The sequence below is a fragment of the Caretta caretta genome, chromosome 4 (assembly GCF_965140235.1).
Source record: "Caretta caretta isolate rCarCar2 chromosome 4, rCarCar1.hap1, whole genome shotgun sequence".
Lineage (NCBI taxonomy): Eukaryota > Metazoa > Chordata > Testudines > Cheloniidae > Caretta > Caretta caretta.
In genome coordinates this window covers 18,552,483-18,564,752 of record NC_134209.1, presented here as the reverse complement: position 1 = coordinate 18,564,752, position 12,270 = coordinate 18,552,483, and the positions used below count along the sequence as shown (strand labels likewise).

General features: G+C 49.1%; 1 protein-coding gene across 15 annotated transcripts in view; it reads left to right on the top strand.

The window, feature by feature from the left end:
• The first annotated feature begins 250 nt into the window (after positions 1 to 250).
• The window catches only part of EPHA5 (EPH receptor A5), a 372,563-nt gene continuing 360,543 nt past the window's right edge, over positions 251 to 12,270 (top strand). For 6 of the 15 annotated variants that reach the window (XM_048846888.2, XM_075127424.1, XM_048846885.2 and 3 more), the window contains exon 1: positions 353 to 1,060. In XM_048846888.2, coding sequence (XP_048702845.1) covers positions 928 to 1,060 — 133 coding nt within the window. In that variant the 5' untranslated portion in view covers positions 353 to 927. Of the gene's footprint in view, positions 1,061 to 12,270 lie in introns of all 15 variants that reach the window. The other 9 variants (XM_048846883.2, XM_075127423.1, XM_048846887.2 and 6 more) reach the window with 3 other exon arrangements.

Sequence of the window (12,270 nt, the reverse complement as noted above, 5' to 3'; positions counted from 1 at the left end):
CCAGTCCTTTTGTGAAGGTGATTACTCCTGCCGTACCTTGGCATGATACAAACTAATAAGCTGAACACCGAATACAGTGACACGAACAAGCAATCAATAAAAGGTACTTTAGATACCAAGGAGATCCACGCCAGCAAAGCCTATCCCCGACTCCCCACTTGTCAGAAATCCAGGCACACAGCCCGTGGGGGGTTCTACAGGGAGTCCCGTTCTCCCAGCTCAACAATCCCAGGGAGGGGAAAGGTGCAGGGTGAGGAGAGAGGGTCCCAGGCACTGCCTCCTCCCTGCGGTGTGTGCGCGGAAGGGAGTTGCTTGGGAGGATGGGCTGTGGGCATCGGGCATCCTTCCAGCTCCAAGGCTCAGAGGCACAGAGCGGAGGCACGCGCTGTGTGGCGTCGTAGCCGGCCCCTCGCTCTCCTTCCTGCGTCTCCCTGGCGCTCCGGGAGAGGGCCGAGCCCCAGTTCGCGGCTGGCGCTGCTAGGTGGCTGGCTGCTCCCAGCAGCCGGGCAGGGAAGCTCCGTGGCGCCGCTCACCCCCGCTCGCACGTAGAGCGGAGCGGGTCGGGCGAGGACGGGGGGCGGATTCACACACACACGCAGCAGCGGCGGCCGGTGCAGTTTCAGGCGCTCTGGCCATCTAGGGCGCACATCTTCCATCTCCCTCCTCCTCCAGCGGCTGCTCTGGCGGTGCCTCCCCCTCGCCAAGCCTCCATCTCCGGCCGGGGCTTGCCCCCCCCCCCCTCCTCACCGCCCCCCACATAGCGCACGTTGCTGGGCTCGGGAGCGCAGCCCGAGGCGGGCAGAGCGCGGCTGCCCCAGCGCCGGAGCGGGGAGCGCGGAGAGCCCTGGCCCGCCAGCGCGCACCCATGCGCTAGGGGAGCGGAGCGCACAGCGGGGAGGCAGGCGACGGCACCGGCTGCGGAGGAGGATGCGGGGCTCGGGCGCCCGGGCAGGGGCAGCGGGGCTCGGCTGCAGCGGCGGCGGCTCCCCGGCTCCCCTCTGGACGTGTCTCCTGCTGTGCGGGGCGCTGCGGAGCCTGCTGGCCAGCCCCAGCAACGAAGGTGAGAGGCGCTGGGTGGGTGGGACCCTGCCCCGGGGCTGCTCGCCGCCGCGGGAGCCGGGGAGTGACTCGGGCTCTCTCGCCCTGGGTTGGTGGGAAGGGACTGGAGCATCCCGCCGGTGCCCGTGTCCGCGCCCTGCGCCTGGGGGAGCACCTGGTCGGCTCCCGGGGGGCGGGCGACTGCGCCCCCTTCGTGTTCTCCAGCCCCCTGGTCCCGCTGTCCAGCCCCCGTGCCCCTCACAGCCTCCTGGCCACGGCTCCCTACCCTGCCCCTCGCCGTCTCCGGGTCCCCTCCGCCCCGTGCCCACAACTCGCCCTGACCCTCCATTACCCGGGTCCCCCCAGAGCTCCCTTTCCCCAGCCCCCCACCGCCCCCCAGACACAGCGCCCTGCCCCGTGCCCACAACCCGCCCTGCCTCTCCGCTCCCCGGGTCCCCCCATAGCTCCCCTCTACCGCCCCCCAACCGCCCCCCACATAGCGCCCTACCCCGTGCCCACAACCTGCCCTGCCTCTCCGCTCCCCGGGTCCCCCATAGCTCCCCCCTACCGCCCCCCAGACACAGCGCCCTACTCCGTGCCCACAACCCGCCCTGCCTCTCCGCTCCCCGGGTCCCCCCATAGCTCCCCCCTACCGCCCCCCAGACACAGCGCCCTACTCCGTGCCCACAACCCGCCCTGCCTCTCCGCTCCCCGGGTCCCCCCATAGCTCCCCTCTACCGCCCCCCAACCGCCCCCCACATAGCGCCCTGCCCCGTGCCCACAACCCGCCCTGCCTCTCCGCTCCGCGGGTCCCCCCATAGCTCCCCTCTACCGCCCCCCACATAGCGCCCTACCCCGTGCCCACAACCTGCCCTGCCTCTCCGCTCCCCGGGTCCCCCCATAGCTCCCCTCTACCGCCCCCCACATAGCGCCCTACCCCGTGCCCACAACCTGCCCTGCCTCTCCGCTCCCCGGGTCCCCCCATAGCTCCCCTCTACCGCCCCCCAGACACAGCGCCCTGCCCCGTGCCCACAACCCGCCCTGCCTCTCCGCGGGTCCCCCCATAGCTCCCCCGTACCGCCCCCCAGACACAGCGCCCTGCCCCGTGCCCACAACCCGCCCTGCCTCTCCGCGGGTCCCCCCATAGCTCCCCCCTACCGCCCCCCACATAGCGCCCTGCCCCGTGCCCACAACCCGCCCTGCCTCTCCGCGGGTCCCCCCATAGCTCCCCCCTACCGCCCCCCACATAGCGTCCTGCCCCGTGCCCACAACCCGCCCTGCTTCTCCGCTCCGCGGGTCCCCCATAGCTCCCCCGTACCGCCCCCCAGACACAGCGTCCTGCCCCGTGCCCACAACCCGCCCTGCCTCTCCGCGGGTCCCCCCATAGCTCCCCCCTACCGCCCCCCACATAGCGTCCTGCCCCGTGCCCACAACCCGCCCTGCCTCTCCGCTCCCCGGGTCCCCCATAGCTCCCCCCACATAGCGCCCTGCCCCGTGCCCACAGCCCGCCCTGCCTCTCCGCTCCCCGGGTCCCCCCATAGCTCCCTTCCCCAGCCCCCCAGACAGAGCGCCCTGCCCCGTGCCCACCACTCCCCCCCGCCCCTCAGCTGCCCGGGTCCCCCCCATAGCTCCCTTTCTCTAGCCTCCAAGACACACACAGCGCCCTGCCCCGTGTCCACAACCTGCCCTGCCCCTCCGCTCCCCGGGTCCCCCCATAGCTCCCCCTACTTCCCCCCACATAGCGCCCTGCCCCGTGCCCACAACCCGCTCTGCTCTCCGCTCCCCAGGTCCCCCCATAGCTCCCTTCCCCAGCCCCCCTACCGCCCGCCCCCCAACGCCCTGCTCCGTGCCCACAACCTGCCATACCCCTCCGCTCTCCGGGTCCCCCCATAGCTCCCCCCACCGCTCCCTCCCCCCCCCAGCGCCCTGCTCCGTGCCCACAACCTGCCATACCCCTCCGCTCTCCGGGTCCCCCCATAGCTCCCCCCACTGCTCCCTCCCCCCCCCCAGCGCCCTGCTCCGTGCCCACAACCTGCCATACCCCTCCGCTCTCCGGGTCCCCCCATAGCTCCCCCCACCGCTCCCTCCCTCCCCAGCGCCCTGCCCCGTGTCCACAACCCGCTCTGCCCCTCCTCTCCCCGGGTCCCCCCATAGCTCCCTTCCCCCCGCCCCCCTACCGCTCTGCCCCGTGCCCCCAACCCGTGTCCTACCCCCCCCCCCCCCGGCCCGTCTCTCCAGTCCCCGTCCCCCCGGCCCGCAGCTCCCCGAGGCTCGCTCCGCTCTTCCCGGCAGCAGGCTCCCGGGGCCGGCAGCCCCCTTCCCGGCTGAGCGGCTGCGGGCGGCGCGCCCGGCTGTGGCGGGGCGTCGCGGGGCGCCCCGCGGGGCTCTGGGCGGCTCGGGCAGGCGGCTCAACCCTGGCGCCCCGGTGCGCGGTGCGGCGTGTGTTGTGGGGCTGGGGGGGGGGGGGGGGTGCAAGTCCGGGGTTGCGTGTCTGCGTCCCGCTGCGGTGGCGTGTGTGTTTATTCCACGGCGTGTGTGGGGTTGCGTGTATGTTTTGTCTTTTGTGTGACGCTCTCTGGGTGTTTTGTGTTTGCTTGTGTGTGTATGTGTGTCGGGCTGCATGCTGTGCATTGGGGTTATGTGGGTGTTTTGTGCTGTGCCTGTGTTTGGGTTGGGCTGTGCTCTGTGTGTGTTTATTGTGCTGTCTGCCTATTTGCCGTTCGGCTTGTGTGGTTGTACTGTATGTTTTGTGTCGTGGGGTTGGACTGGATTGTATGTGTCCAGCCAGACGCTTACAACCTCTCTTTAGTGTCCCATTGAAATTACCCCAGCTCCAGAGCCCAGGAATTAGCCCCCGGAGTAAGGCTCTGAGACCCCAGCGCCTAAACAGAGCTACCAGGAGCAGTACAACAAAAATCCAGACCCAAATTAAAGCTAAACAGGCCCAAGAGGAGAGAGGATGGGAGTAGGAAATACCTTTCCCCCCTGAAGATATTTATTTATTTCTGGCGCATTTCAAATGCTGTCCAAAGTTTATTTACTTTTTTTAAGAAGGTGCCTTGTGCAACAAGGAAAAAAAAAACCCACCTCGGGGAAATGAGAATATAAGAATTGTTACCCCATAATACCGCAACAAGCGGAATGGATACTTGTGCTGATTATTGCTGACAATTTAAAAGTTTCATCTGCTTGAAGTCAATATGTAAAGACATATGACATGGTTTTCTGATTGGCAGGGATGCTTTCCCATTTTTCTTAAACCTGTTTTTCGATTTTGGGTTGTTTTTTTTTTTATCCACAAGGTAGATCATATTGAGGTTTTTTGTTGTTTTTTGGATCCACATGCAGGTTGTAATACACAAACTTTCGGGCCAAGAAGCCTGCTTATAAGCCAAGCTTATTACACGCAGTGATTTATTAGTGAAATTCCTACAAGGGGGGAGGAGGGGAAAAGGCACAGCGAGGTTTCAGAGCTGTGGCCTGAGGTAAATAGCTTGTCATGATATATTTCAGAAAATGGGATTAATGCAAATCACAGAAAAATATACAGAGGAAGGGACAAATGCATGGTGGTGGCTGTGAAGTTATGGAGTGCTCAGGGCTAGAGAATGCATAGATTAGGGGAGGGTGAATGTTTCCTTAGATTTCTCTTCGACAAATCAGTCATTATGGATCCAGTCTGCAAACATATCCATGCTTGTGAATAACTTCATTGGGACTACTCATTCCAGTAAAGTCAGTTGGATTGCTCTCAAGAGTAAGCTACTCACTGGGCATTTATATGAACGGTTTCTAAGTTGGGAGTATGTTGTTTTGTTCTGGTTTATCATGATTTGCACTGATCTATTAATAAAAAGAGAGACAGACACTTTGCACCTGCAATCTCTTACTCACACATGGTCCTTACGCATGTGAGTATGTCCCACTGGAGTCAAAGGGGTGGCTGCAAGTGAGTTAAGGCCACTTGTGAACAAAAACTTGCAGGATCGGGCCTCTGTTGTATGATAGAATACTGGAATTTTTTAAAGGAAATTGCCTTGTTACATGGTTTAGTGAGATCTTTAGGGAAAGAAGAGATGGGGGAATATTGCAATAAGTATTGACAGCACATGGGTTGACTTTATACCGTCTCATTCTCTTCCCCCTTTTGTTCACAATCTTCATCTTTTATGCTTTTCATAAGCCCAGGGCAGGAAGTGAAGTCTAGAGGTGGACCTGAACTTATTCAGCAAACAGCCACTCTACCATTTGTAGATTTATTTGTAAACAAGCATTATCTGACAAGTGCTTTTCACAGCATGGCTTCTTGGCCAATTACTGCTGAACAGTTCTACTTTGAAAATGATTCACCCTGCAGTGAATCAAGGCTAATTCATTAGAGCCTCGGTTGCTAAAGTCCCTGTGCCATATGCTGTTGACACTTGTCAACAGTCGGTTTTGAAAAGTTCAGTGTTGTTTCTCTCAGCATTCAAGGTGCATTCTGGGAGACAGAACCTCAGCTGGTGTGAATTGCCATCCCTAGCTCAGCTGACTTCAATCGAGATTTGAAAATTTACACTAGCTGAGAGATCATAGGTTTATTTGTAGCCAACTGTGGGGAGGAGGGGTTGGACTTCTTGAAGATGGGAGGATAAAAAAGTTAGTCAAGTTTTCCTTGTTTTGTTTTTTGTTTTGTTTCCTTTGTAATTTCGTTTCTGCTGTGCCTAAAAAAGAACTTGGTCAGCAAAGGATGTGTACCACTTGGCTGTGTTAGCGTAATCGCTTTTATTTTCCAGTAACAATTGTGAGAACTTTATTTCCACATATCTTACGAATCAAATATTAGTACTGAGTTAATCTTAAACTGAACTTTTGTTTTAACTGCAGTGGTATTGCTAGGTAGGAGATGTGAAATCCATACCATGCACTGTGGATCGTGTTTAGGCATCACAATAGAGGTGGAAGGGTTTATGAAAATTTTGTTTGAAATATAGGCCAATTAAAAAAAAATAATAATTAGGCTCCTAAATCCATATTTGAGCAAAATAGCTGAGCAGCCAACAACTTCCATTGTTTTCAACAGGAGCTGTTTGGGGGCTAAACACACTTTCTAATATGCCTAAATATGGGTTTAGGAGGATAAAAGTAGACACCTGATTTAAAAAATTTGGCCACAGTTTCTGTTATAAGGAGAGGTTTCAGAGTAGCAGCTGTGTTAGTCTGTATTCGCAAAAAGAAAAGGAGGACTTGTGGCACCTTTAGTCTCTTAGGTTGGTCTCTAAGGTGCCACAAGTACTCCTTTTCCTTTTGTTATAAGGAGAAAACCATTTTAGTAGCTGCCATACTATATCTTAATCTATAACATGCAGTAAAGGAAGAGGGCTCAGTACAATGGCATCTGTGAGTCATCGTGTAACTATTACTATTGAACTCCTTTGCAAATTTCACGAGTTAAAATCCCATTATTTGTATTTTTTCCCCTTCTAATAATATACAATCAGAAATTCAACTCTATTGAGACTATTCAAAGGCCACTATTTCAAAAGCAGTCCTTTACATTAAATGCATTACCCGTGACATATCCTTAGAGAAATGACTTCCCCTGAGTTACAGTCATGCATGTTTTATTTTTATTGACTGAATGAATATACTGGGCTGGAGTTATTTTGCACAGCGAAGAATACTGATAGCAATTAATCAGAAATATGTTGCCTGAGGCTGTAAGACAACAATGTTAACACAGTAATTGCCTGAGTTATGTTTTTCTGGAAGCTGCTTGATGCCAGAGTTGCTACATGATTGAGATACCATGTTGAGAGGCACAGAATATGAACCCAAATAGATACAGCCCACACAAGAACATAATCTCCTCTTTTTTTCCCTTGGCAGTAACTTCTGAACCATTACTTGACGTTAGGGACTGCATTGTATTCGACTTTATTTTTTGCACATCCTTAATGGTAAAAGTGCCCACAATTTAAATTCTGTCATAAGCTTTAAGGTTTTTGGAAGTGACTTGGCTATTTTTTTTTTTTTTTTAAGGAATGCTTTGGTTCATGTTTTCTGTAAATTTGGATTGATTTTCAGCTCTCATTTGGAAGTAACCCAGATGACATTCAAGTGTTTTATGGGCAGATTTTCAAAAGACTTGTGTACATTTTCTGATTGTTTTTAATAATATATCACAGCTATCTTATTTGCATAATGACCACTAAAAATAAAGAATACGTTAGAACTACTCAGCAGAAATAAGTGATGATCAGACAGTACTGTGACAACTGCTAAGTAGATTGTTAAATGAATGAAAAGAAAAAAACCCAAAACCATTTCTTTGAAATAATAACAATGTGGCTTAAACAGACAAAAGTAGAAAATTCAAGATTAAGGTCAACTCTTCATCCGTAACTTATCTCCGTCTGTTATTTCAGTAATTTTAGAACAGAGTAGTAGGGTTAACTTGGAATTTCCAGGGATTTGTCCGTTTTAAATAATTATAGTTTGGAGGATTTATCTGGCTGGATTTATTTAATTGATTCATTTATAGTTTAATTTTATTTATTTATTTATTTATTTATAGGGACAGCGGGAGCAGGCAGAGTTAGATGAAGGTTATAAAATGCAGATTGTTTACTCCAGAGACTGGAATGGTTCTAGCTGTTCTAAGGTCTTAATGGAGTATGTATTTATCTGATAGTGGCAGAACTCCCACTGACCTGGCCCATTGGGTAAATATATATTTGGGTATGTTATCAAAACATATATATTTAACCAGTTAGAACTGTCTTTTAATGAGTGTTGAAAAGCAACCGAAATCTGTATTATATACTTCCATTTGAAGCTATTCCAATCTATTTGGTAAAAAAACGGATGTAACCAGGTTTCTTAAAAAGGTATTACTTACATAACCAGTACAGTCTCCGCTTCATAAATCACATAGTCAGACAGCTCTTACATTATTTTAACAATGCTATAGACTGGGAAACTATGCAAGCTGGTGATATTTTAATGTGTGTTGTGTAAAAATACATATCTAACTTTGGAGCCATTCCAGTCTATTAATAAAGTACATATTACCAGCTTTTAGAAGTTATATACTCTTCAGTGGATGGCATTGGAACCGGGTTTTTTTTATTTCTTTCCACAGTAAAAAATTTGGGCCCAATCCTGCACATTGATTTACAAGAATAATCTTTGTTCATGCAAGTAATCCTGTCGACTTTAAATTGAGTTCAATGGGACCGCTGATTTGAGTAAGGAATAGTCAGAGGAAATAGGGTTTTCAGAATCAGGTCTTTAAACATCTCTGTCAGTTTTAGCTTTTTCTTTTCAAAATATTCAAAGCAATTATACCTTGTTCAGTAAGAATCAAATACCAGTTTCAATTTTAAATCTAATCTTTTTTTGCTTTAAATATACAAAAAGCAATTGAAACATAGCTTTTAAGTATGAGGCAACTTATGAATGATGTATTATATATTTTTCAAAATACATAACAGTTGACCCTAAGACTGCATCTAAGCCAAGTTACATCTTAAAGCATGTTATCACAATAACTATAAATATATGTAAATAGGCAAAGCATCTTATAATAGAAACATTGACAGACCTTCCTCCTATAGTATCATACACGTTGACACCATGATTTGACGTATAAAGCAGCTATTTGTGAATCAAGTTACAGTTGGATAAACTGACAGGTATTCCCAGTGGGAAACTGCAGAGTTAGTATGGTTGGCCCTCATCCCCTCTTATGTAACATTTAAAACCGTAATATAGTATTCATCTGCATGCCTTCAATTTCCTTTGTGTGGTGCAAATAATAAAATTAAATTTTAGGTCAGCCAAGGAAGTGTTTCCGTAATTATATTTTGCATGGATTGCAAAATGCTTTTACAAATATTTTAATTCTCTGAAAAAAAGAACAACTTTCAAGAAGTGTTCAAGAAGATGCAAACAACCAGATCAGTTTATTTTATGCCATGAGCCATGTCATGTTAATTTTTATTGTGCAGCCGAATAAACTTGTATAAGTAAAATCAAAAACCGGTGCCCAATGTTTGATATGATTCGTGCATATGATGTGTTCCTGTGTTTCTGACATTAGTTAATGAATTAAATTGTAGGGCCGCATTCTCCTCTTGCAGCAGTTTTCCACCAGTGTAACTCCAATGGCTTTAGACTGAAGGGACTCCACCGAAGCCCTAATCCTGCAACGTGGTTTGCTAGCACAGAGCCCCTACACGTGAGTCATTGGGAGTCTACAAAGGCACAGAAAGGGGTCTATGCTTGTGTACCACAATACAGAATTTGGACAGAAGTGACCTGAGAATCAGGCCCATCAAAGTCAATATATGTGGTTTTTGAATTGAAGCTTGAAGAGTTTACTTCTTTTCTCAAAGTTCAAGACATTTGAGGCCTGATTCCTTTCTTTACACCAGTGTAAATCCGTTAACCTCTGTGAGGATTTATTCCTGAATTAGACCATGTCTACATACAGACGTGAACCAATTTAATTAAACTAGTTTAATTAAATTGGTGTAACTTCTGTGTGGACAGTCTTTTGTAGATTTAAGAGTGGCTTAGTTTGGTTTAGCTTAAATTTGCTCCTGATTGATTTAAGCTAAACCAAACTAAGCCACTCTTAAACCTAAATAAGAGTGTCCACACAGATTTATGGAATCAGTTTACATTCCCACATCTAGCTTAATTGGTGCAACTCTCCACTATAGGAGGCCCTGATTCAACAGTTCATCCCTGTACAGCAAAGCACGTAAGTACATGCTTAATGTTAAAGTTTGTACCTGCTTGAGTGCTTCACTGAATAGGGAGGGACTTAAACGTGTGCTTAGGTGCTTTATTGAAATAAAGCCTCACTCTGCTGTGAGAGGAAAATCAGCCCTTCTTGCAATTGGGGTTCTTTTGTCCCTCGTTTACAAAACCTAAAATCAAATTTCCCTGCATAAGGCAAAGGAAAAACGAGTGTACGAACCCCGGGTAAACGTTTCCTTGGAGTGTTGAGTCCTGAACGTTTTCTTAACCATACTACAGGGCTCTGTTTCAGGGCAAGAGTGCTGTTTAGAATTCCTTTTCAATCAATGCCTCACCTTTGTAACCCTCATCAGCAGGCTTGGAAGGATTTGATTTTTATTGGTAAGTGTCGATTTCACCACACCCACACAAACTGATGAAAAAGTATTTCCATTTATGACTGAAATTTACAGACAGGCAAAGTAAGAAATATGCTGCTTGAGAACTTAGAGTTGGATGTGTGGATATTTACTCTGTATATTTTGATATGTAATGTTGACAATTTGTGTTTCAATGGTTATAAAGCTTTAACGTTTTGAATCTCAGCATCTACTGTCATTGAATAATTGTCTGACCCCAGTGTAAACATTTCCTGCCAGTGTGAAAATTTACATTGATAAAAATAGAGAAAAATGCTTACAAATAAATTATAAAATTAAATAAAATGTTATCCAGTGAAATTATATATAAAAATAAAATTCTGTCAAGCCTACTTATTGGGTAAACAAGGAATTCACAAACCTGACAATTTCCTGTGCTTACCCCAAATTCATTTTTTGAAATCATTTTTTAATCCGAGGCCGGCTATCTCATTAGCAATGTGTGCCTGATCCTGGTTTAGTGAGCGCCGGAGTTGACTCAAACACAGGAGAACTTGACCAGCAAGTCATTGTCTGGACTCAAATTGTTACTTTTTTTTCTCCTCAAAAATGAAACATTCTGTTGTTATGATTAGCCTCATGCTACTTTCATTGCGTTAGTTACGTCTGTTTTTCTTGTGAAACTGGATAAGCAATTTGACTGTCAATGTATATGTAAGAGAAACATGCAAAAGTACCAGTCTAATTGAATTCAGCTAGAAACCTGGGAGAGGTTGAGGTGTTCTTCATTTGCTCATACCACTCTTGTCCTCATCCTTCCCTCTTGTTTGTGTGCCCAGCTGAACCATTGGATGGCAAGCTTTGCACAAGAGAAAGCACTTGGCTTTTCTGCAGCTTTCGCAAGCGGTTGTATTGGCAGACTTAAGGGCTGGCCCTTCAGTAGCTAAGTAGTTCTCCTGGTTGTTGGCTTTCTTTGACTAACTTTTGACTTAGCCATTTATTTTCTGTGCGTGCGGGGCGAATGAAATAGTGAAATAATTGTGGGATGTAAGCCAGAAATTAGCAGCCCTATTTGTTTCTTAAACAAATCACAGCTGAGGGTAGTCACTGATCTGAAGTAATTACGTGACCCCCTTACTGCAGAATCTGAGCACCTTACAATTCTGTGGAATATTTACCCTCACCTCACCCCTCTGGGCTAGGGCAGGGCTGAGTTCCCCATTGTACAGATGAATAACTGAGGGATAGGGAGAATAAGTGACTTGCCCCAGGTCACACATGGAGCCGGTAGCAGAGCGGGGAATTGAACCCAGGTCTTTGGGTTGAAGGCTAGTCCCCTAAACACTAGACTTTCCTTCCTCACTGTAAGTCTAAACATTTAAATTCTCAAGGGACTAGAGAGCGGCACAAGCCACCCACCCTTAAGGCTAGTTTGGTGACGTCACTGGGTTTGATGTTCTGTGCTAATCTTTCCTGGGTTACGCGATAAGTTCAGAAACACAGCCAAGCTATGACTGCTTTGTACCTCTTGCTGCCACAAAGCGACGACACATTTGGTGCATCAGGGCAGTGGAGAATGTCCCTCTGTGTAGGGAATGCTCTAGTGGCCTCGGGGTGCTGTAGCCGCTACTTCCCTTGGCAGCTGGCACGGGGCTGTGGCCAGGCAAGAAGGGGTGTGGCTGAGACACTGTTGCATCTGTCTGATCCAGGGCTGCCAGAACATCCTCTTGGTGCCCCCAGGCTGCTCTAACTTCCACCAGGGACAGGACCGGGTCCCTGGTAGTCCCAGGATTGTGTGCGTCTGTGTAGGGGGAAAGGAGTGGGACACAAAAGAGTTTTAGAGCCACCTTTCCCGCCTTCTCACTGGGCCTGTGCTAGGTCTGATAACCTGGCCTTTGCCTTTTGTTTTTCCTTCAAAGAACTGAGTTGTTTCCTTTAACTGGGATGATGCTCTCAGTTGTTATTCCCACATCCAGTAGGCATCCACTTTATTATACCAATCTGCATCAAGGCCCTCTGCAACCATGCCGAGCCCCATAGAGCAGTCTAGACCCCACTCTCAGGTATGCCTATACTGCAATAAAAGCCCTGGGACTGGCCTGTGTCAACTGATTCAGGCTGGGGC